The 26,310-nt window shown below is 41.6% G+C and overlaps 1 protein-coding gene across 1 annotated transcript; it reads right to left on the bottom strand.

Annotated features, from left to right (window-relative positions):
* Positions 1 to 9,972: 9,972 nt before the first annotated feature.
* Positions 9,973 to 19,944, bottom strand: LOC129851252 (sphingolipid delta(4)-desaturase DES1-like). The gene is made up of 3 exons (XM_055917670.1): positions 19,679 to 19,944; positions 13,957 to 14,699; positions 9,973 to 12,296 (listed from the first exon to the last, which is right to left on the bottom strand). Exons 1-3 carry the CDS (start codon positions 19,758 to 19,760, stop codon positions 12,150 to 12,152), a joined length of 972 nt encoding a protein of 323 aa, XP_055773645.1. The 5' UTR covers positions 19,761 to 19,944; the 3' UTR covers positions 9,973 to 12,149.
* Positions 19,945 to 26,310: the final 6,366 nt, after the last annotated feature.

The raw sequence follows: 26,310 nt of genomic DNA, 5'->3' as shown, positions 1-26,310 counted from the left end.
GACAATTACCTCTCTCCTTTTACACCCAGGCTGACAGTAAATGACTCATGCTAGGGACTATGTAAAGTCTTTAATCAGGTCAACACCTGCAAGGCTGCGGGGCCCAATGGTATTCCAGGGTGCATTCTCAGAGCATGCGCAGAACAGCTGGCAGGCATATTCACAGTCATTTTCAACCTCTCCTTGTCCCAGTCTGTAATTCCCTCACGTTTTAAGATGGCCATCATCATTCCGGTTCCCAAGAACTCTTAAGGCTTCATGCTACAATGACTAATACCATGTAGCACTCACATCTGTAATCATCAAATTTTATTGGTCACATACATGGTTAGCAGATGTTATTGTGAGTGTAGCGAAATGTTTGTGCTTCTAGTTCTGACAGTGAAGCAATATCTAACAAGTAATCTTAACAATTCCACAACAACTACCTAATACACACATCTAAGTACAGCAATAGAATAAGAATATATACAAATATGGATGAGCAATGACCGAGCGGTAAAGGCAAGATGCAATAGATGGTATGAAATACAGTAAATACATATAGGATGAGTAATGCAAGATATGTAAACATTATTAAAGTGACTAGTAATCCATTTATTAAAGTGGCCAATGATTTCAAGTCTGTATGTAGGCAGCAGCCTCTGTGTTAGTGATGGCTGTTAAACAGTCTCATGGCCTTGAGATAGAAGCTAATTTTCAGTCTCTCGGTCCCAGTTACCTTACCAGGCGGTAATACAGCCCGACAGGATGCTTTCAATTGTGCATCTGTAAGAGTTTGTGGGGGTTTTAGGTGACGAGTCAAATTTCTTCAGCCTCCTGTCTGTGTGGGTGGACCATTTCAGTTTGTCCGTTATGTGTACGCTGAGGAACTTAACTTTCCACCTGCTGTCCCTTCGATGTGGATAGAAGGGTGCTCCCTCTGCTGTCTCCTAAATTCCACAATCATCTCCTTTGTTTTGTCGGCGTTGAGTGAGAGGTTGTTTTCCTGACACCACACGCCTCCCTATAGGCTGTCTCATCGTTGTTGGTGATCAAGCCTACTACTGTTGTGTCGTCTGCAAACTTGATGATTAAGTTGGAGGCGTGCATGGCCACACAGTCATGGGTGAACAGGGAGTACAGGATGGGGCTGAGCATGCACCCTTGTGGGACCCCAGTGTTGAGGATCAGTGAAATGGATGTGTTGTTTCCTACCTTCACCACCTGGGGGCGGCCCATTAAAGTCCAGGACCCAATTGCACAGGGCGGGGTTGAGACCCTTGGCCTCAAGCTTAGTGATGAGCTTGGAGGGTACTATGGGGTTGAATGCTGAGCTGTAGTCAATGAACAGCATTATTTATTTTTTTACCCCTTCTCAATTTCGTGGTATCCAACTACCGTTACAGTCTTGTACAGACTCGGGAGAGGCGAAGGTCGAGAGCCGTGCGTCCTCCTAAACACAACCCAACCAAGCCAAACTACTTATTGACACAATGCCAACTTAACCTGGAAGCCAGCCGCACCAATGTGCCGGAGGAAACACCGTACACCTGTGTCAGCGTACACTGCTCCCAGCATAGGAGTTATTAGTGCGTGATGGGACAAGGACATCCCTGCCGGCCAAACTTTCCCCTAAACCGGACGATGCTGGGCAATTGTGCGCCGCCCCAAGGGTCTCCCAGTCGCAACAAAGCCTGGACTCGAACCCAGAATTTCTAGTGGCAGACCACTGCGCCACTCGGGAGCGCCTTATGAACAGTATTCTTACATAGGTATTCCTCCTGTCCAGATGGGATAGGGCAGTGTGATGGTGATCGCATCGTCTGTGGACAATGTACTTTCAGAGGCTGGTTATGGCATACATCAACTCCATCATCCCAGACTCCCAAGACCCACTCCAATTTGCATTCCACCCCAACAGATCCATAGACACAATCTCAATCGCACATCACACTGCCCTCACCCACCTAGATAAGAGGAATACCTATGTGAGAATGCTGTTCATTGACTACAGCTCAGCGTTCAACACCATTGTCCCTTCCAACCTTGTCACCAAGCTTAGGACCCGTGGACTGAACACCTCCCTTTGCAACTAGATCCTTGACTTCCTGACGGACCGCCCTCTGGTGGTGAGGGTAGGCAACAACACATCCGCCATGCTGACCCTAAACACCGGGGCCTCTCAGTGGTGCATGCTCAGTCCCCTCCTGTACTCCTTGTTCATCCATGCCCAATTTGACTGGAGTGCAGAGTGAGTTCCCCAAAACCTGGACCATCGGTCTTCTCGCCAGCTCCAATAGAGCTCACTAAAAGGGCTCAGGGCATTCCCGGCCCAGCATGCATTTGTAACTTACTTGTGTGCTGCTATAGCCCCCTGCTTTAGCTACTGTCATCTAGTATACTAAATATTTTCATAAAGAAACGGATAAAACACACAGGTGAAAAATCAAGGTGACTTACAAAGATGAGGACCGACCAAGAGCAAGAGAGGGAGTGTGGTGATGTAGTGTCTACAGCTAAATAATCATTGTGGAATCTGAAAAGACAAGTATCCCGAAAGCATGATGGTGTATTTACTACATGCACATGCTAACAGAAAGGAACGGAGGTGGGTAGCCACATAGCTAAGTGTGTCATTGTAGCTAAGCATTTATAGATTAAAAATCCTATCTCTTAAAAGTTTTGTTTATGTTCGTTCTATTATCTATACAATAGGCCATCATTGATTTTGGCCCAATAGGCCTGGCATATTACCTCTTTGAAGGAGCTTTCCATTGGGTTATTTTGCCCAAAATTCTTTAGGCCAACAAAAAATAAACAACTAGGCATCCCTGCCCAGTCTGGCAAGAGTGGCCCGAAGGGTGTTTAGCATCCCCAGTGGTTCTGCAAACACAGAGAGGGTATTCTCTACTGCTGGCCTGCTCTCCAGGCACCATCACGTGCCTGAAGCTGTACTCTGGCCAAACTCATGTTACTAAAAATGAATTCACAGGCACTTTAGACTGATTTTTTGTTTAATTTGTATTTAATTCTAAGTAAGTCACAGCCTATATGCGCAATTTATAAACTATAATGATTTAATACAACTAAATGTTGTTTAAATGCTGAGCGCTTTATGTCCCAGCCAGTCTACTGTGTCGCACTCGCAAATGCTTCAGAATGTATTTCTTTGTAGGCTATAGTTTTGAAACAATTTAAATAATATAACCTAAATAATAAATGTTCGATCCTTCTTAGGCTACCTGTCTGGCTCCTGACCTATTTAGTGTTTATTTGCTGTTTAATATTGCCCATATAGTCACCTTTTCCTGTTTATTAAAATACCTTTCATTCAAATCATATGGTTTGGTTGTAATACTTCAAAACCAAATGGTAGGTCAACGTAGTCACAAAAATAGATGGGTGTTGGTTAAATTGTAATTTTAATGAATGGAGCTAATTTGGAGCGGCAGTTTTGTTTTCTTTTTGATCGAGGAGCGGTTTTTAGCTGAGCGGTTAGAAAGAACGTGTGCAAGCATGTATTTCCGACCGCTTATCTCCGCTCACATACTCTGACGCCAACACCATCATTAAGTTTGCAGATGACACAACGGTGGTAGGCCTGATCACCGACAACGATGAGACCGCCTATAGGGAGGAGGTTGGCAGTGTGGTGCCAGGACAACAACCTCTCCCTCAATGTGGGCAAGAAAATGGAGTATATCGTGGACTATAGGAAACAGAGGGCCGAACACGTCCCCATTCACATCGATGGCGATGGGCCCTTAGATCCTCAAAAAGTCTACAGCTGCACCATTGAGAGCATCTTGTCTGGCTGCATCACCACTTCATATGGCAATTTCTAAACAACCAACTGCAAGGCTCTGCAGAGGGTAGTGCGTACGGCTCAGTTCATCACTGGGGCCGAACTTCCTGCCATCCAGGACCTCTTTACCAGGCGGTGTCAGAGGAAAGCATTAAAAATTGTCAAAGACTCCTGCCGTGGTACTGGAGTGTTGAGTCTGGTACCAAAAGGCACCTGAACAGCTTCTACCCCCAAACCATGAGACTCAACAGTTAATCAAATGGCTACCTGGACTATTTACATTGACCTCCTTTATTATTAATTTACAGTTGAAGTCAGATGTTTACATACACCTTAGCCAAATACATTTAAACTCAGTTTTTCACAATTCCTGACTTAATCCTTGTTAAAATTCCCTGTTTTAGGTCAGTCAGGATCACCACTTTATTTTAAGAATGTGAAATGTCAGAATAATAGTAGAGAGAATGATTTATTTCTCACATTCCCAGTGGGTCAGAAGTTTACATATACTAAATTAGTATTTGGTAGCATTGCCTTTAAATTGTTTAACTTGGATCAAACGTTTCGGGTAGCCTTCCACAAGCTTCCCACAATACATTTTCTATAGGATTGAGGTCTGGGCTTTGTAATGGCCACTCCAATACCTTGACTTTGTTATCCTTAAGCCATTTTTCCACAACTTTGGAAGTATGCCTGGGGTCATTGTACATTTGGAAGACCCATTTGCAATCAAGCTTTAACTTCCTGACTGATGTCTTGAGATGCTGCTTCAATATATCCACATAGTTTTCCTACCTCATGATGCCATCTATTTTGTGAAGTGCACCAGTCCCTCCTGCAGCAATGCACCGCCACAACATGATGCTGCCACCCCCGTGCTTCAAGGTTGGGATGGTGTTCTTTGGCTTGCAAGCATCCCCCTTTGTCCTCCAAACACAACAATAGTCATTATGGCCAAACAGTTCTATTTTTGTTTAATCAGACCAGAGGACATTTCTCCAAATAGTACGATCTTTGTCCACATGTGCAGTTGCAAATCGTAGTCTGGTCTTTTTATGGCGGTTTTGGAGCAGTGGCTTCCTGGCTGAGCGGCAGGTTATGTCGATGTAGGACTAGTTTTACTGTGGATATAGATACTTTTGTACCTGTTTCCTCCAGCATCTTCACAAGGTCCTTTGCTGTTGTTCTGGGATTTTAAAAAAAATCGCACCAAAGTACGTTCATCTCTAGGAGATAGATAGCGTCTCCTTCCTGAGCAGTATGACGGCTGCGTGGTCCCATAGTGTTTATACTTGCGTACTATTGTTTGTACAGATAAACGTGGTACCATCAGGCGTTTGGAAATTGCTCCCAAGGATGAACCAGACTTGTGGAGGTCTACAATTTTTTTTCTGAGTTCTTGGCTGATTTCTTTTGATTTTCCCATGTCAAGCAGAGGCACTGAGTTTGAAGGTAGGCCTTGAAATACATCCACAGGTACACCTCCAATTGACTCAAATTATGTCAATTAGCCTATCAGAAGCCTCTAAAGCTATGACATCATTTTCTGGAATTTTCCAAGTTGTTTAAAGGCACAGTCAACGTAGTGTATGTAAACTTCTGACCCACTGGAATTGTGATACAGTGAATTATAAGTGAAATAATCTGTCTGTAAACAATTGTTAGAAGAATTACTTGTGTCATGCACAAAGTAGATGTCCTAACCGACTTGCCAAAACTATAGTTTGTTAACAAGACATTTGTGGAGTGGTTGATAAAAAAGTTTAAATGACTCCAACCTAAGTGTATGTAAACTTCCAACTTCACTGTATCTTGCACTCCAACATACAGTGCATTCGGAAAGTATTCAGACCCCTTCCCTTTTTCCACATTTTGTTTTCCTCATCAGTCTACACACAATACCCTATACTGACAAAGTGAAAACAGGTTTTTAGAAATGTTTGCAAATGTATATTTAAAAAAAAATGGAAATACCTAATCTACATAAGTATTCAGACCCTTTGCTATGAGACTCGAAATTGAGCTCAGGTGCATCCTGTTTCCATTGATCATCCTTGAGATGTTTCTACAACTTGGAGCCCACCTGTGGTAAATTCAATTGATTGGCCATGATTTGGAAAGGCACACACCTGTCTATATAAAAGTTCCCACAGTTGACAGTGCATGTCAGAGCAAAAACCAAGCCATGAGGTTGAAGGAATTGTCCATAGAGCTCCGAGACAGGATTGTGTGGAGGCACAAATCTGGGGAAGGGTACCAAAAAATGCCTGCAGCATTGAAGGTCCCCAAGAACACAGTGGCCTCCGTCATTCTTAAATGGAAGAAGTTTGGAACCACCAAGACTCTTCCTAGAGCTGGCCGCCCGGCCAAACTGAGCAATTGGGGGAGAAGGGCCTTTGTCAGGGAGGTGACCAAGAACCCGATGGTCACTTTGACAGAGCTCCAGTGTTCCTCTGTGGAGATGGGAGAACCTTCCAGAAGGACAACCATCTCTGCAGCACTCCACCAATCAGGCCTTGATGGTAGAGTGGCCAGACGGAAGCCACACCTAAGTAAAAAGCACGAGCCCACTTGGAGTTTGCCAAAAGGTACCTAAAGGACTCTCTGACCATGAGAAACAAAATTCTATGGCTGATGAAACTAAGATACCAAGATTGAACTCTTTTGCCTGAATGCCAAGTGTCACGTCTGGAGGAAACTTGGCACCATCTCTACGGTGAAGCATGGTGGTGGCAACATCATGCTGTGGGGATGTTTTTCAGTGGCAGGGACTGGGAGACTGGTCAGAATTGAGGGAAAGATGAACGGAGCAAAGTACAGAGAGATCCTTGATGAAAACCTCAGACTGGGGCAAAGGTCCACCTTCCAACAGGACAACGACACAGCCAAGACAATGCAGGTGTGGCTTTAGGACAAGTCTCTGAATGTACTTGAGTGGCCCAGCCAGAGCTCGGATCGAACATCTCTGGAGACCTGAAAATAGCTGTGCTGCAACGCTCACTATCCAACCTGACAGGGCTTGAGAGGATCTGCAGAAAATAATGGGAGAAACTTCCCAAATACAGGTGTGCCAAGCTTGTAGCCTCATACCCAAGACTCGAGGCTGTAATTGCTGCCAAAGGTGCTTGAACAAAGTACAGAGTAAAGGGTCTGAATACTTTAGTAAATGTAATATAAATTTTTTATATTTAATACATTTGCTTTGTCATTATGGGGAATTGTTTGTAGATTGATGAGGGGGAAAAAACGAATACATTTTAGAATAAGGCTGTAACGTAACAAGTCAAGGGGTCTGAATACTTTCCGAATGCACTGTGTGCACACGCACGCACGCACGCACACACAAGTCGCTGGTAGACTGTTTATTATACAGTATATCCCGATTGCCTAGTCACTTTAACCCCTAACCACATACGGTATTACCTCTTACCACTGCACATTGACTCAGTACTGGTACTCCTTGTATATAGCCTATTTATTGTTCCTTTTTAGTTAGCAAACATTTTTCCTTACTTTTCTGACTGTGCACTGTTGGGAATGCACTCGTGGGTAAACATTTCACTGTAAAGTCTACACCTGTTGTATTTGGCACATGTGACCAATACAATTTTATATGAAAGTGAAAATCTGAGGCCAGCACCTGGACCTAACCCAACATAAAAAAAATGGTTGTAGGCTACAGTCAGAGACGGCGGAAAGATTTTATGGCAGGGGGTACAGTATTTCTATGCCTGATTTAGATAGGCCATGTTTCTGCTCATCATTTCTGACATTTTGGTAGGCTATTTGTTCGTCAACTTGTCGATAATTAAATGAACAAAAATATAAATGCAACATGTAGAGTGTTGGTCCCATGTTTCATGAGCTGAAATAAAAGATCCCAGAAATGTTCCATACGCACCAAAAGCTTTTCTCACAAATTAGTTTACATCCATGTTAGTGAGCATTTTTCCTTTGCCAAGATAATCCATCCACCTGACAGGTGTGGCATATTAAGAAGCTGATTAAATGGCATGATCATTACACAGGTGCACCTTGTGCTGGGGACAAAAAAAGGGCACTCTAAAATGTGCAGTTTTATCACACAACACAATGCCACAGATGTCTCAAATGTACCTGTTAATTGAAATGCATTCCAGGTGACTACCTCATGAAGCTGGTTGAGAGAATGCCAAGAGTATGCAAAGATATCATCAAGGCAAAGGGTGGCTACTTTGAAGAATCTCAAATATAGTTTGATTTGTTTTAACACTTTTCTGGTTACTACATGATTCCATGTGTTATTTCATAGTGTTGATGTCTTCACTATTATTCTACAATGTAGAAAATAGTAAAAATAAAGAAAAACCTTTGAACAAACCTACTCATTCAAACTTTGTCTGGTACTGTAGAACGACGTGTACGACAGTGTGTTCCAGTTCCCACCAATATCTAGCAACTTTGCACAGCCATTGAAGAGGAGTGGGACAACATTCCACAGGCCACAATCAACAGCCTGATCAACTCTATGCGAAGGAGATGTATCATGCAGCATGAGGCAAATGGCAGTCACACCAGATCCTGACTGCTTTTCTGATCCACGCCCCTACCTTTTTTAAAGGTATCTGTGACCAACAGATGCATATCTATATTCCTAGTCATGTGAAATCCATAGATTAGGGCCCAATTAATTTATTTCAATTGACTGGTTTCCTTATATGAACTGTAACTCAGTAAAATCTTTTAAATTGTTCCATGTTGTGTTTATATTTTTGTTCAGTGTAGATGTTGCCCTAGAAGACTAAATAAACCATTGTTCACCAGAATAATGTCATAACTCAATAGAATCCGTAATGATCTCGGTCATCTCTTCTTTTTCCGTACAGCAAAGACGTTTAGGGACCGGGGAGAAAATGCAATGGGCCTAACTAAAAAAAACTGCAAAGATTTTCTGTGCAACATTTCCAAATAACATCAGTTTGACCAGTTGTAAGGAAATAGAAAGCTGTAAAACCAAACTAACATATTTCTGATAAGATTTCAGTTCGACTCAGATGCATATTTTATGTCATTGAAATACTATCAGCTTTTATGATGCAGATAAAGATAGAAAGTCTGTGGAGGTGCTAACTGCGCATTCTCTCAAGATGCTGAAAGAAAGAAATTATATTTCTCCACTCAAGATAGGGCTGTGGAGGTGCTAACTGCGCATTCTCTCAAGATGCTGAAAGAAATTATATTTTTCCACTCCTGTTCTCTAGTCAAAATTGTACCAACATTTGGTGTACTATTTTACTGCAAGAAATGCTTAATTCTGCAAGAGTTAATATTATGGCTATGTGAGGTTTTAGACCTAGTCAGTGTCCAGATTTCAGTTTCCATTTAACCCATCTCAACAGTTGGCTACAGTTCCCTTGACGTGCCATAGGCCTATTTAAAGTCCCAGTCTAGTGACATTTGAATTTGTAAAGCGCCTTACAATCACACATAACATAAAAGGCACTGCTATCATCCTCTTTTACCACTTCACCAAATCTTTTCCGAACATTACTCGTCTTTATTTTTACTCTTATTGAATTAAACTCCCAAACTCCTAATTTTTACCTCTGTGGATCTATTTTTCTGCCCATTCCCAAAAGCATTTGGCATGTAAGCTATTTGGCAAGCTTACAGTTAAGCCCTAAAGCTTAGGCTGCCAGATAGCCTACAATTATGAAATAAAAACCTAAAATTATGAAATAAAAACCTCAATATACCTTATAGATCTTATGGATATAAATTGTACAAGAATGATACATGTAAGGTATTGTTTTCTCTTTATTCAACCCGCCCTTCATCCACACAATATTTAATTACCCTAAACCCGCTGATATAATCGTAGGGATCGGCATCACTAGCGTACATGTCTCCCACACTACCGCTGTAAGAAGTGTGGGAGACATCTCTTACAGACAGATTTGAATCTAGATCCATCTCTTTACACGACACAAGTATCTCGCCTGGACCAAGTTTGCGTCGTCAAAGTAGTGTAGTGTAAAGAGGCCCTTAAATCAGGTGTTAAATGAGGTGAAAGGGAGATGGCGTTAGTCCTACTCCGATTACCAGTACAGCTCTAGCCTATATACCCAATAGATCTGACCTGCTACTCCATCTTATGACAGGACCTTATGGATTAAAAATAAAGGAGAGCCGCACACTCTAGGAGCTCAGATGCAAACTTTTTATTACCAACGTTGCGGACCTTATGGCTGCCCAGCAAAAAGGATGACAATCAGACAAAACTCAATAATGCAAAAGGCATGTGTTACATAATGAGGGTGAAATCGTGACTCCTCCCTTCCCATAGCGCTGAGGAGTATTCTACATTAAAGAACATGCTTGATTTAAGAAGATAGAATTATATAAAGTAGTCTTTCACCCTTAATCCAATAAACCCAACTGTGAAATGGCCTCATGAGGTGCTATCCAGCATGAGTTCAGCTTGTGTTTAATACAGATGTAGATGTAACAAACAGCTCCTTTACCCTGTTTTAGAAGCCATTGAATCCCAAATCAACCCCCAGCGACATCTATTTTAGATAAGTATAGGGGGTGGATTCAATCCATATAGTGGAAGATCTGCGTTAAATATGTAAAGGTAATTTACGATTGAGCCGACATGAGGCATCTACCATGAATGCAGTCTCTGCCAACGCGGGAACTTGGCCTTTAAAGATATATCTTCCATATTAGTTCTGCGGTACAGATTGAATCCAGCCCCAAGTCTACTCAATACTGCAAATCTCCCTCCAAGCCAATCAGATGGCAAGATGGAGCTATTACCATACTGCTAAGGTTCATTCCAGATCTACGTGGAGTGTCTAGGGTTAAGGGTCAATTTGGGATTCAACACCGCTGTCAGCAAGGTTCCATTCTACTTTGGACAATATTCATCCACATCATGGTTTATATAATGTGATGCATCAATTTGGTTTCACTCCCTCATGGGTAGCTACTTTAAAGTTAAACATTTGAGTGTCTTTCAGACTCTATGACTAAGGGGGCATTGCTCTGTTCTTGAGGTCAATCACTGCTAAAGAAAGCCATTTTGTTTTCTCTCACATTAATTAGGCTACTTACGGCATTGCATACTGCTTTGAAAAACGTTAAAGGTCACAATTGGAAATAATCAGACTTTCAGAATGAAGTGAAAGTGTAAAAAAAATATGAAACCATACAGTATATGAACAAAAGGACATTTGGTTTAAATAAATTTGGCCTTCGATTGGGTTTCCATAAGAAACTCAATATAGCTATTGTCAAAAGACTTAACTAGTCTAAAATCTAAATTAGCTTTAACACGCATTATATTTCTAAGATTGAGTATTAATTATAGAAGGGGAACCTGTAAAATAAGTCCGGAAAAGTTGATGTTTGGAGCGTATACAAGCTCATCAGACAAAATATGAATGATTCTTCTCCATCACAGTAATTTACACATTTAAGGCCGCATTTGGTTAAAGCTCAACTAAACAAAACAAAGACAACGTTTGACCTTGGCTGAGATTCAAATCTGCACTGTCTCCAACCCACGATCGAATCCCGGCCCTCGTCTTACCTAACCTTGCTATGAACCATCTTTCTCCCCATTGTATCAAAAACAACATTTAGCGAAGAGCAAATGAACTTGGTGCTTCAGGCTATGTGGATCAGATATTGGACTGAGGTGTTGGCAAAAGCACAATACAAAATGGCACTTGGATCAAAATGAGCTAAACTAAAGCTCAGAACATAAGACAATATGTCCACACACACAGTCATGTGCTAAGTGCCGTCTACATGGAATGAAAGGGACATTTTACGATTGAGTGAGGAGTGAACAAACTAACTATCCACAGCAAATGCAGATCAGTAGCATTGAAATGGGTAAGTGTATATTGCTATACAGACTCTTTCAAGAGACTAAATAAATCCGGAATGATCATATAATAAACTATAAAAAACAGGATCTAATATATTCAACACATGCAGAAACCAGTGCAAAACCCAAATCTAAAGATGCCAATTATACATATAAATTAATTCTGGAATAAAATTTGACTGGAAAAAAATGTCCGCATTACAAGTTTCTAAAATGACCACAAGTGCAAAGAAATAGGTGAAATGACAACTGTAATTGTGTGTAATTTCTAGTTGAACAAATTATTTTGTTTGTAAGGACTGATTTTGAATTTTTTTTTTTTTTTTACATACATGTCGCACATGTCCTGTCCACACATTCTCTTCACATTCAGTGCAAATGTGTATTAATATGCAAAAGCTGTAAAAAGTCTTGGTGGCGAGTTGGGGCTGGTGTCAGGTGCGTCAGTGTCGTTTTGTTCGAGAGTAGGAGAGCGCAAAGGATTTATTCCTGCTTGACATCTCCCTTCAGCCTCCTCTTCACACGAGAATAGGGGCTGAGCTGGTCGTCCATAATGAAGTCATACAGGACCTTCACCCACGATGTGTAGTGGGGCAGGTCATCATAGTACTCTGATGCTATTTTCTTCACCTAGGTTTAGCGGAAGAAAAAAACATTAGTCTAGTTTGCTACAATCAAAGATGATTATAACTAACCCAAGATAGGACATACGTTGTTGACATTGGGAACCAATTATACACACAGTGGTCAGAACAAACAAGGAGGTGGGCAGAGCCAAGCACAAGCTAGCGAGATCCTGGCATGTTTTAACATGTATTTGCATATTTCCATTAGGGAACACATATTTCCATAAGTGCACACATGCACTTCTGCCTACTCAGAAGTGCCCGTGTGCAATAACTAAATTCGCCCTTGCACTCCTTCTAAACAATATAATTTTTTTTATACTTTGGCAGAGGGTCAATTCTACAAAACTTAGTGCACTCATAACAGATTCTTGTTTAGGGAACCAAAAACTGTAAGAGATTGGATGTTTAATCGATGATCAAATAAGCAGAACGTTAGCCCAGCTTCATCTTCCCCCTCTGCCTGCCACTGGACTTCCACTCATCACCATATTTGGTAGGGCTATGACAATACCAGTATCGCAATATTTTTTCCATGGCAAAAAATATAACACAAAGCAGGGTAAACTTTTGGGGAATTTAAAAACCTGCTGTATGTAAAATATTGTATGCTAAAGCTTTAAAATCTACAAACGCAACATAATGATGTTTGTTTCCAACATTACGACTTTCCTAAAAAAGTTTCCTTGACACAAACGAGCGCCGCAATACTAGTATCGTCCCGGCCCTAATATTAGGTGTTGAGTGGAAGTTCTAACCGGAATCTTCAGGTTTTTACCCCATGTGACATATCTGAAATTCCCCTTTCACCTCTCTGTACCAATCAAGTGCACTACAACAGATAAAGCGCAGCAGTCCTGAATCATATAACACTCATGATGCAACACCTTTCCCCATAAACCAACATGTAGACATTCTTTGCACAATGGTGTATCATCCTTTAAATCATTTACGTCTCCAAACACAGAATGTTCTGCGAAATGTGTCTGAGGGAGTCAAATGCTTTTCTTATGGATGAGCCCGGACACAGTCTGCCTAAACATATTTGGAGGAATATGGTTGTATCTAAAAATATATATTTTTAAAGTATTACCCCCCGTGTTGTATTACTTATCCTGTTTCATCGCGATAAGCAAGCAAATGCAAATAGTAAGTAAATAAAGATAATTATTAGCAGGGTTTTTTTCTGAATCAAAAAGGGGCTTAGGTGGTAGGCGTGGCAATGGGCACTGTCAGCCAGTCGGCAGAGTTTAATTTTAGAGAAAAGTTGAGGCCCCCCATCTTGGCAGTGTAGAAAAATTGGTATTTTTAAGCAAATTTCCTGCAATTATACTAATTTCTCCTTGGAGCCGAGAGAAAATGTTGCAGTTTTATAGCTAATTTCCTATAATTCAATGCATTTTGCCATGGCTAATGCTGTGTTCTTTTGCTGAAACATAACAAAATCAATACTGCTAAATTGTTTTTGGAATTTTTAATTCTCCATGACTATCTAACTTTTATTTTGGTGATTGTCAAAGATTATATTATTTAAAATATATAGGTCAATTATCTTTTCTAAATACTTTATATATGTTTACTGGATGACAACAGTTATAATGCTACATTGGTTCCTCTTCCCTTTCCATACAGTCCCCCCCCAATGTTGTTTTCAACATCCATACCATAGGTAGCCTACGTCCTGGGATGCTGGGGAAGTCGTGGTGCTCGTTGTGGTAGCCCACATTGAAGGTGAGCAGGTTGAGGGAGCCATAGTAGGAGTAGGTCTCATGGCCCTTGAGAAACATGTAGTGCTCGGCGATAAAGTGTCCAGAGATGGGGTGCAGGCCCATTCCCAGCAAGGAGCCCGCCATCATGTAGACCACAGGCTTGGCTCCACACAGCCAGTAGAGGGCCACATTGAAGGACAGCTGCACGGCCACGTTGGCCAGCTCCAGGCCGGTGATGGGCTTGGGGTTGATGCAGAGAGGGCGGATGGCATAGAACAGAGGCTGGAGGATGATCCAGACAAATTTGCGGAAGCGTGTGCAGAAGAACCAGCCCTCAAAATCAGATGGGATGTCTACGTCTATACCGTCTCCTCCCAGGTAGCGGTGGTGGTCCAGGTGGTAGCGCTTAAAGGAGGCCGAATATGGCAGCCCAATGGGCAGGTTGGCAAACATGGCGAACCAGCGGTTCCACATGGCCCTGTTGTTGCCAAATGCTGTGTTGTGGGAAATCTCATGGATGGCCAGGGTCATAGAGTGATTGATGCAGCTGCCAAAGGCATAAGTCCAGAACAGGACCCATTTCCAGTCTAGGTCTTTGACCAGGTAGAACGCTATGAACTGGATGATTACCATCATGCAAACAATCCACTTCAGCCTGGGATCAGGCCCCATTAGTGTCTTTATTTCTGGGTACTTTGCTGTTAGAGAAGAGAAAGAATACAAGTTTGGTTCATTTTCAAATTTGGCAAAGCACTAATCAAGAATTCATAAAACACTGATACACAACTCCGTTCTTGTAATGTCATTCCAATTCAGAACTTTAATTGCTACAAACCAATCAGCCATTTCCTACAAATTGTCATCTTTGTAACCGTTTGCAGGACCTCAAGCCCTGGAGTTTTGCATCTTTGCTACTTCAGTCAAATGGACCCTTAAAACCCAGACAGGACAGGCCCAGAGATCCAAAACGGTCAACTACAAAACACAATTTATAAAAGGTGCCTGCAGGAACAGTCTGGCAAATGCAATTCAAAAATACACCAATTATACCAGTATCTTATTTGGCTAGCAGCCACACCAGGATATGAGACCACAATGATACAAGTACTTTCAAAGAATAAGGGCAATGCAAACAAGGTTACCAAATCCACCCTCCACTTGCAAATAAAGCAGTCTGCGAGTCACAACTTACATTTTGTGACAATGAAGTCATGTCATTGAGAATTAATCTTATCACTCCTGACTAAAAAGTAACCTAATGTGCACAAAGGGTGGTTTCAGATTAGGCCTACAACAACTAGGGCCCAGACGATGATTGACAAAAGCAAAGCACTGAGGGTATGGATTACTACAGCAGTGGTTACCAAACTGTTGGGTGAGCGGTCCACCCCACAAAAAAAAAAAAGACCTGAAATACATTTAATGTTCATGAGAACAAACTATACAGGAGGTCAAGACTTGGACATGGGTGGTTACAGAGGGCAGAGGGTTTTAGATGCAGGCCTAGTAGTTTACAGGTAAATGGAAGCAACACCAAACAGACACTGACTTATCCTTATCGCCTTGATTTCACAGCTGATGGAGAATGGGGGAAATGTAGAACTTGAAGAACTCTCCACAAACACCAGTTTGAAAAGTTTTGGACAAAAACACATACATGTGAGTTATGTACAAAGGGAAATAGGGAAACCTTTACAGCAGGTAGGGAGAAGTCATTCTAACAATGCATATGGTGATACTTCCTAATCCAACCACAATTTCTGGGACCTAAACAACATCTCCAGCTTGTAGTAGCCTACTTTAAATGTTTTTTTTTTTTAAGTGTTGGTAGCGCCTACTGCTGTGGACAAAAGTTAAGATTATTTTGTGTGTATGTGTTGGCCTAGCCTACATTATCACATGGATTTATTTAACTAGGCTATAAACTACAAAGTGAAAGACGGGCCATGCTGACCTTGAGTTTACTGTGTTACTTTATAATGGATGTGTGGACAGACAGGACTTGTGTGGATGGACTGTTCAGCCTACTCACTGCAGTGCTTCTTGATTAATGAACTTTCAACTTCGTAACAATGGGGGATGGTGGTGTTTATCAAGGCAATGATATAACTAGTGATGGGGAGAAAAACTTGACAGTTACACATTGGGATATTATTTTTCACGATATATATCGTATCGTTTTGACAGGTTGTACCTGCACCAAAACCTTTCCTTCATAGCTTCTTTTCCATCTTTTTAAATAGGGACATCATTTCTTTTCAGCACTTATTTCCATGACTGATCAAAACTTGTCTTCTCATGGCTCTCGCGTGTCCATCAGCAAAGGACAGACATATGGTGAGCAATATGTTTGGAAAATCAAATCGCAATAAAAATCACAGTATCAAACTGCAATACATATAGAATCATGAGAATTGCAATACATATCGTATCGGCTCCTAAGTATAGTGCTAATATCATATCGTGAGGTCCCTGGCAATTCCCAGCCCTAGTTATAACCAAATCCTACTCAACAATTTAAGTAACATTGTTGGATTTCTGGGCAGTGTCCCATCACAGGGTAACACACTTTGGTTGGTTTCCTCAGTAGTACTGAATGATAAGGATGATAAAGGCTGACAGAGACAGGATAAACTCAGGTGGAAGGAGGTGGGCTGGCTAGCTGACAATATTCCAGTGATCCTGTCTAATTTCACTTCTTATCACTTTGTGGAGTGATCAAATTAATAATTTGATTTTGGTGTGATGTCTGGACTAATTATTCTAAAGGTCAGCTTTACCACTTCTGGGAACTTACAATTTCTCTGGGATAAGAGAATCTGTGAGAAATCTTAGAATTCAGAGAAGTCTCCAAAACATAACAGCGCCACCTTTGCATTATGGTTTTAAAAATATTTACCTTACTTGCTGACCACGTCGCCCGCGTTGCGTGCGTTGCAAAATAAATGTAGACATGCATCCAATGCATTCAATCATTTCATCCAAACTACTTGCACACGTCAACGAGCGTCTGCGTAGCCAGGCGCTAAAATAGAATTTGGTTCTATTTTTGATGCTTGATGCACTGCAAGTCCCGTCTCTCCCATCTCCTCATTGGTTTTTAGGAGCATATACCCACATACGTGTTTGAAAGATGAACTGAGGTCCACACGCCAGTCCAGTTGGTGGTGGTAATGCACCTTAAAGTTGGTTGCCAATCGCCATATGAAGTCCACAGAAGAAGACTGAAGGAGAGATACTAGAAACTAAGTAAGATTCCCCTTTTATCTGTGGATTAATTACTGGAGTAGAGAACACACAATTGTGTGTGACTGAAAATTCAAAAAATATACAGAAAAAAGGACCTTGTCCATTTCAGGTCAAATACCACCCCAATGTTTATATCCAAGGACAAATTAGCTAGCAACAGTAAGCTACCTAGCTAAATGGCCATGAATGCTTCATGTGTTTCGACCTGTCTGCAAATGAATACAGTTGTTTCAGAGTTCGTTTTGATATTTCAACCTGTGTCCTTATCACGTCTGGTGTGGATGGACAAAAGCAACATGCACGCTCCATCTCGTTAGGGCCATTTTTACCAGTGCCAGGAAGCACAGTTTAATTTTCACTATTAAGAAACCATACTGTTCCCGACAAAAGTTAGACTTAACCTAGTCCCTATTAATACAATACTTTGAGAGCCTGTCTTTTACTTAGTGTAACTTGCATATTTTGGTAAGCTGTTCTAGTGGCCATTTGTGCTGATAAGAACCAGCACAATCAGAACTTGTCCTCCCCCCATTGTTTTTGTTTCTATTACTTTTAGTTTCTTTCCTATTTAATTTACTTTTATAGATGCCTTGGTTGGTGGGTGGAGGGTGGGAGTGGAAGAATGAGGGGTTGGGGGTTGTACTGTTTTTGTTGTTATATCTGAAAATCTAGAAATAAAGTTGTAAATAGTTATTTTTTTAAATCGGTGTTTTTATTCATATTTCAAGAGTACTTATGTTTTTTTGTTTTGTTTAATAGGCTACTTAGAGAGGCCATGATGATTGCAGTTAATCTAGGGGACAAGTCCATGCAAAGAAATGCCACTTCCTGTGTAGGCTACATTGTTCTGTGTTGAGTCAAGGGGCTGTGTGGTGGGAGAGGCCTGAGGCATGTGTGATCACTGATCATGTGATTAACATAAGCCTTTACATGCTTGATTCAACGTGATGAGCTCAGAAAGGGTCTAAATACCTTACATGGGCTGTCCTACAGTAAACTACACTGAGATAAAAAGTTAAAAGCGATCACCAGACTGAAATACTAGCCCGTAGCCACCCTGTTTCTATGATAGAAACTATCACTGTCCATCTGTGCCTCCTGGTGCTGCTGTACTCCCTGGGCATACAATGAATTATTCAGACAGGATATGTTAACTTTTTCAATGAGTTCTTTATGACATCAACAGAGCCCGAACTCAGCACAAAGGGATGTTTTACAAGTTAGCAATCAAGTTTCAAAATACAGTAATACTGCTGGTATAATGCACTTAGCATCATATGAAATATAACCAGTATTAAATACTGTATTTTTGTATTTCCAAAGTTATTGAAAACTTGATTGCTGACATGCAAAACATGTTGGGACTATATCAACATTGGACCCTCAGAAAGCTCACTCAATCCCAATCAACCATGACAAGATAATGCATACAGAAGACCACCTACTGCTCATTACAGGTGTCCTTTTCGCCTCAAAAGAAGGCCACAGTAAGTATGGCCAAGGGACTACAGGTACCACACCCACAAGGCTTTGGCTGCCACACTAGCCCTAGAGATCAGCTGTGCCAGTGCCTCTGGCTTACCTCTAGCTACAGTACTTTTGTAATTGTACGCGCTGCCCCCGCCCCTTTGTTCTCAGTTACAGTTGTGTCACTCCAATCCCATGACAATGCTCAATGGGCGAGTTGGCAAACAATAATACATATCATTATTTGTAACTAGCTTCATGATTTTATCATTTACCAGCATACGCCAACGGTATTTTTCTCCTGAATCTTTACCATCGTGCAAGCTCCAAATAGCTTAACGTTACATGCTGACTAGTTAACTGTTCACTTTCAGGGAGTGGCGCAGTCAGTGAGTCTAGGGCCCGGGTCATGGCAGGGACTTTGTTGTAACGGTTTCCAGTTTGTGCTTAATTGGAGAAATGGCTAACTAGGCAATATTTAGCAAAACCACACACGTACACAGAAATCTTTACACCGAATAATTGGCCTGGCTAGCTAACGTTAGACGACGAAAAATGTTAGCAACAGTTATTGTTGAAACTAGATCAGCTGCTAGCTAACACCCCTCTCCCTGTCTGGCTAACAATGTAAGTAACTAGCCAATGTTCGCTAACTAGCTAATTTACTAACGCTAGCTAATTAACTAACCATGAATCCGTGGATGCAATGACCTACTGCTAGCTACATAGCTAGCATACCGTACCACACAGAAGAGGGTTGCCGTTAGTTACTTGTAGTTAGCAGCCAGCTAGCTGTGATGCAAGACAAGATAAACATGAGCTAAATGATTGATTCATGAGCTTGCTAAGCGAACAACATGTGGTTTCTACATTAGCAAGTTAGATATCAGGTCTAGTTATTTAAAAACATACACAAGCTAATGTTAGCTTCTAACGTTACTGGGGTGTGGGGATTGCTCACCCAAAATTTCTTTCCTCCTGTCGGCATGTGGCTGATCTGTATAAACCCATTCGTAATCCTCACGAGCGACACGGTTGCCCATATCTTTTTGTTGGTGTAAGTAACAGAAAACAAACGTCTCAAAACATTTGCTTTACTAAAAGTGTCAAATTGACTCCCTGGTTACCTAACGGACTCACACCACCCTCTCCGGCCCTGTGGGACTGCGCAGTAATGACGATTGGTCGTTCGTGAACGAACGGCTCTTTTTGGTGAACGTCGGGAACCGAATCGTATCTGTGAATGACTCACTGAAAAGACTCAGAATGCAGATCACGCTGTGCGCCGTTCTTCTTCTTTGAGAGTGGTTTGGCGGATCGCATCCAACTTTTAAGATGCATACACCGCCACCTACTGTACTGGAGTGAAAGGCCAGTCACGGCCTACCTACATTCAATTCTCTTCATTAGTCCTGTTCCTCTAAGAAGGCAAAATAGAGCCCTAGACACCACTTCCTACCCCAACCCTGTCCAGCCTCCTAACCCTTTCACACAATCTCTCCCTCTACATCATACAGCGCAGTGCACGGTTTCTGGTCATTTAGCCTATTTGATTGAGGGCTGGGACTTGCTTGCCTGCCCACTTTTTCTTTCTTTCAATAAAAAATTCAGTTTACACGCCTCCAACTTGAGAAGGGTGCAATTGGGTCACCTTTGAGAGACGGGTGGAGAAGAGGACCGGGGGAAGGTTGTTTAATTGGAGAGTCGGAAAGTTGCGGCGAGTAGTGCGGATGAAATGGAGGAAATTCAGAAAAAGTTGGTGAAGCAAAAGCTGTGCTGTAATGTGAATAATATGTGTGTCAGTTCTGATGGTATGGGAGGATGAGGGGCAAGGACTGGAATGGTCAGTAGTGGAAAGACATAGGAGGAAGAAGAGAGATCATAATACAGAAAGCAATGGAGCGTCTAGTAAAGAAAGCATAAAGGGCCAATGTAGGAAGCAAGAGTAATAATGTGTTGGAGTAGAAAGTGGTGATTGTATTTGAGTCCACAGGGCCTCATTTACACCCTATCCGACTAACCAACGCTGCAGAGAAAGAGGTAGATGAAGTCAAATTAGCTTGGTTCATTGGAAATGGTAGATTGCTCATATGTTGTAGTAGCCAGGCTCAGCAAGAGAAGATTCTGAAAATGGAAAAGCTTAATGGGAATAAGATTAAAAGCCAGTCATCACTGGGGTCCCAATATCTATGTCCACTGTAGATATTAAAGAAAATTTGAAGGGAGGAAGAGTGATGATATCATAGAAGAAGAAGAAGAAGAAGAAGGGTGCAATTGCGGGATCAGAAGTGTCCGGTGTGAGAGAGGCAGGTTGAAGTGGTCAGAGTAGTGCAGAAGGTGTCGTATGCCGAGTCAGTGAAGAAAGTAGAGGATGGTTCAAGCATGAGGGATCCTGAGATGATCCCAATGAGTAGTAGATTTGTGCCAGCACAGAGGGATAGGCCAACGAGTGATTTATGCTTCAGTAAGGTTGGCTTCTTAGCTTTCATAGCAATGGTTATCAACTACCACAGAAATGGAACATACATCTCAGAAAATAGATGTTATGATGGCAACTGCATAGAAGTATTTGGGTATACGAGACTTGACTTCAGGAGAGTCACAGGGTGTGTCGAGGGGTGGTGTTCCGCCCTCCCAGGCCGTTGGCATGGTGCAGGAGCAGATAGGGTCAAAGTAGTGGAATGGTGTAGTGGGTTTTTAATTTTAATGAGTGGAGGTGGCAGCTGCAGAGAAGTATCTTGGTGTACGAGATGTTACTGCAGAAGAGTTATAAGATGTCTTGCAGGAAATCACGCACAGAATAAGCAGTATGGCTGGTGGCATTGTCATGCTGGAGGGTCATGTCAGGATGAGCCTGCAGGAAGGGTACTACATGAGGGAGGATAATGTCTTCCCTGTAACGCACAGCATTGAGATTGCCTGCAATGACAACAAGCTCAGTCCGATGATGCTGTGACACACCGCCCCAAACCATGACGGACCCTCCACCTCCAAATCGATCCCGCTCCAGAGCACTGGCCTTGGTGTAACGCTCATTCCTTCAACGATAAACGCAAATCCGACTATCACCCCTGGTGAGACAAAACCGCGACTCGTCAGTGAAGAGCACTTGTTGCCAGTCCTGTCTGGTCCAGCAACGGTGGGTTTGTGCCCACAGCCGACGTTGTTGCCGGTGATGTTACAACAGGCCTACAAGCCCTCAGTCCAGCCTCTTTCAGCTTATTGCAGACAGTCTGAACACTGATGGAGGGATTGTGCATTCCTGGTGAAACTCAGGCAGTTGTTGTTGCCTTCCTGTACCTGTCCAGCAGGTGTGATGTTCAGATGTACCGATCCTGTGCAGGTGTTGTTACACGTGGTCTGCCACTTCGAGGATGATCAGCTGTCCGTCCTGTCTCCCTGTAGCGCTGTCTTAGGCGTCTCACAGTACAGACATTGCAATTTATTGCCCTGGCCACATCTGCAGTCCTCATGCCTCCTTGCAGCATGGCTAAGGCACGTTCACGCAGATGAGCAAGGACCCTGGGCATCTTTCTTTTGGTGTTTTTCAGAGTCAGTAGAAAGGCCTCTTTAGTGTCCTAAGTTTTCATAACTGTGACCTTAATTGCCTACCGTCTGTAAGCTGTTAGTGTCTTAACGACCGTTCCACAGGTGCATGTTCATTAATTGTTTATGGTTCATTGAACAAGCATGGGAATTAGTGTTTAAACCCTTTACAACGAAGATCTGTGAAGTTATTTGGATTTTTACAAATGATCTTTTTAAGACAAGGTCCTGAAAAAGGGAGGTTTCTTTTCTTGCCGAGTTTAAATACATGTATGTGTGTGTATACACTGAGTATACAAAACATGAAAAACACCTGCTCTTTCCATGACAGACAGATGAAAGATATGATCCCTTATCGATGTCAATGGCTTACGCACAATGTCCAAGTGGAATTATGTTTTTACAAATGAATAAAAAATGAAAAGCTGAAATGTCTTGAGTCAATAAGTATTCAACTCCTTTGTTATGGCACGCCTAAATAATTTCAAAACATTTGCTTAACAAGTCACAATAAGTTACATCGACTCACTGTGTGCAAAACTAGTGTTTAACAGGATTTTTGAATAACTACCTCACCTCTGTACCACACATATACAATTATCTGTAATGGACCTCAGTCGAGCAGTGAATTTCAAACACAGATTCAACCACAAAGACCATGGAGGTTTTCCAATGCCTCGCAAAGAAGAGCACTGATTGGTAGATGGATAAAAAATAAATATGCAGACATTCCATATTCATTTGAGCATGGTGAAGTTATTAATTACACTTTGGATGGTGTATCAATGCACCCAGTCACTAAAAATATACAGGAGTCATTCCTAACTCAGTTGTCGATTTGAAGGAAACTGCTCAGGGATTTCACCATGAGGCCAATGGTGACTTAAAAAAAATTACAGAGTTTAATGGCTGTGATAGGATAAAACTGAGGGTGGATCAACAAGGTAGTTACTCCACAATACTAACCAAATTAAAGAGTGAAAAGAAGGAACCCTGTACAGAATAAAATATTCCAAAACATGCATCCTGTTTGCAACAAGGCACTAAAGTATTACTGCAAAAAATATGGCAAGACAGTGGGAGATGAATTAATCTTTCAGCAGGACAATAACCTAAAACATAAGGCCAAATCTACACTGGAGATGCTTACCAAGAAGACCGAGTTACCGAGTTACAGTGGCCGAGTTACAGTTTTGACTTGAATATACTTGAACATCTATGATAAGACTTGAAAATGTTTGTCTAGCAATGATCAACAACCAATTTGACAGATCTTGAAGAATTTTGAAAAGACTAATGGGCTAATGTTGCACAATCCAGGTATGGAAAATGCTTAGACGTACCTAGAAAAACTCACAGCTGTAATTGCTGACAGAGGTGCTTCTACAAAGTATTGACTCAGGGGTCAATGTACATTGGTCATTTTTATTTATTTAATTTAGGCAAGTCAGTTCAGAACAAATTCTTATTTACAATTACGGCCTATCCCGGCCAAACCCAGACGATGCTGGGCCAATTGTGCGCTGCCCTATGGGACTCCCAATTGCGGTTGGATGAGATACAGCCTGGATTTGAACCAGGGACTGTAGTGACACCTCTTTCACTGAGATGCAGTTTCTTAGACCGCTGCGCAACTCGGTAACTGCAATATTTCTGTATTTCATTTTCAATATATTTGCTAAAATTTCTAGAAACATGTTTTCACTTTGTCATTAAGGGGTATTGTGTGTAGATCAAATCAACGTTTATTTGTCACGTGCGCCGAATACAACAGGTGTAGACCTTACAGTGAAATGCTTACTTACAGGCTCTAACCAATAGTGCCGAAAAAAGGTATTAGGTGAACAATAGGTATGGGTGATGGGTGAGAAAAATATATATTTAATCAATTTTGAATTCAGGCTGTAACACAACAAAATGTGGAATAAGTCAAGGAGTATGAGCACAGTGTATAGTCTTGTGAGTGTGCATCGAGTCAGTGCAAGATAGGGTCAGTGCAGATAGTCCATTTAATTACCTATTTGGAATCTTATGGCTATTTAGCCATCTTATTTCTTGTGGGTAGAAGCTGTCTTGGAGCCTTTTGTTCCGAAAGCCGATGCTCTGGTACCGTTTTTGCCGGACGGAACAGTCTATGGCTTGGGTGGCTGGAGTCTTTCTCTGTCACTGCCTGATATTGTGGTCCTGGATGGCTGGGAGCTTGGCTCCAGTGACTGGGCTGTACACACCACCTTCTGTAGCGCTTTGCGGTCGAGGGCAGTACATTTTCTATACCAAGCTGTGATGCAGCCAGTCAAGATGCTGTTGATGGTGCAGCTGTAGAACTTTGTGGATCTGAGTGCTAGTGGTAGGCCTGATTACTAACAACGACGAGACAGCCTACAGTGAGGAGGTTAGAGCCCTGGCAAAATGGTTCCAGGAAAAGAACCTCTCCCTCAATGTCAACAAAACAAAGGAGTTTATCGTGGACTACAGGAGACAGAAGAGAGCATGCCCCCTTCCTCATTGACAGGGCCACAGTGGATAGGGTCAGAAGTTTCAAGTTCCTACAGCACCTGGTGTCAAAGGAAGGCCATGAAGATCATTAAGGACCTCAGTCATCCGAGCCACAGACATTTCACTTGGCTACTGTCCGACAGATGGAGTCAGTACAGGTGCATCAGTGCCAAGACCGAGACTAAACAACTGCTTCTATTACCAGGCCATCAGACGGTTGAACAGCCATCACTAGCCATGTACCAGGTGATGAACACTCACTCACTCAAACATTCACACAAGCTATCACACACACACCTCACACTAACGAACACACACACACACACAACCAACACTGCTGTCCCATGCTATAGAGACATTTAACCAATGATCACTTCCCGTTTCACACGGTGTATTTAAATACTGTATCCCTAATGTAGCTCATAATATTTCTACTACTGTACATTGTATTTTAGTTACACTGTTTATACACACTGCATATTTATTCTTGACATGGCTCACTCTAATACGTATAGATTGCATTTGATTACTGCTACAATGCTATTTGGGTTGATAATCAGATTAGTCTTGCCGTTCTTGATTTCTGGTTTGACATTTTACTGCATTGTTAGGAGCTAGTAACATAAGCATTTTCCTGCAGCTGTTTATAACACCCGCCAAACTGTGTACGAAATCAATAACTTTGATTTGATTTTAAGTTCCGAACCTCTGCCAATAGACCTCGCCAGTTTGTAGTCCTAATAAACAGAAATTACTTACCTCTAGTTCGTTCAGCCATTTCTATTGGAAAAATAAGGTCTGAGGTTAAAACAGGCTTAGATCTTATATATTGTTATAAAATCAGTCAGTTAACATGACCTTTATTAATTATGAAGCATTTTTGTAATTTTCTGACTACATAAATGCTTCAAAATTCACAAGTGATGTTAGCTGATGATTATCTCAGAACAAATGTATAAGATCTAAGCCTGTTTACTACAGACTTTATTTTTACCGTTTAGCCAAAAACCATACAAAAACTTCATTAATTTCCCCATTGGCTTTGTCCAACGAAGTTAGTGTCATTACTATTGCGGTCTAACAGCAAATTTCCCCTCCTCACTCAGACAGTCCTAGCTAAATTATTTGCTTGAGAAATAGCCCGTTGCCAAGAAGCTATTTTTTGGGCATTTTAATTGAAAACAATCACAGTAAGGTACTTTGTTAGCCAGAAATCATAAATATATATTTTGTAGGCTGCATTGAACATTTAAAGTACGCTAAAATGGTGGCAATAGCATTTTATTTTTTATTACAACAATTGAATAGTGGTCCATACAAATGTTTAATCCTAGCGCAAGTAAATACAGAATGATGAATTCACAAAATGCTCACAGCATGGGGAGTGGGGAGAACAAGTATTTGATACACTGCCGATTTTGCAGGTTTTCCTACTTACATTGCATGTAGAGGTCTGTAATTTATCATAGGTACACTTCCACTGTGAGAGATGGAATCTAAAACAAAAATCCAGAAAATCACATTGTATGATTTTTAAGTAATTAATTAGCA

Source organism: Salvelinus fontinalis, chromosome 1 (assembly GCF_029448725.1).
Source record: "Salvelinus fontinalis isolate EN_2023a chromosome 1, ASM2944872v1, whole genome shotgun sequence".
Classification (NCBI taxonomy): domain Eukaryota; kingdom Metazoa; phylum Chordata; class Actinopteri; order Salmoniformes; family Salmonidae; genus Salvelinus; species Salvelinus fontinalis.
This window is presented reverse-complemented; position numbering and strand designations above follow the sequence as displayed.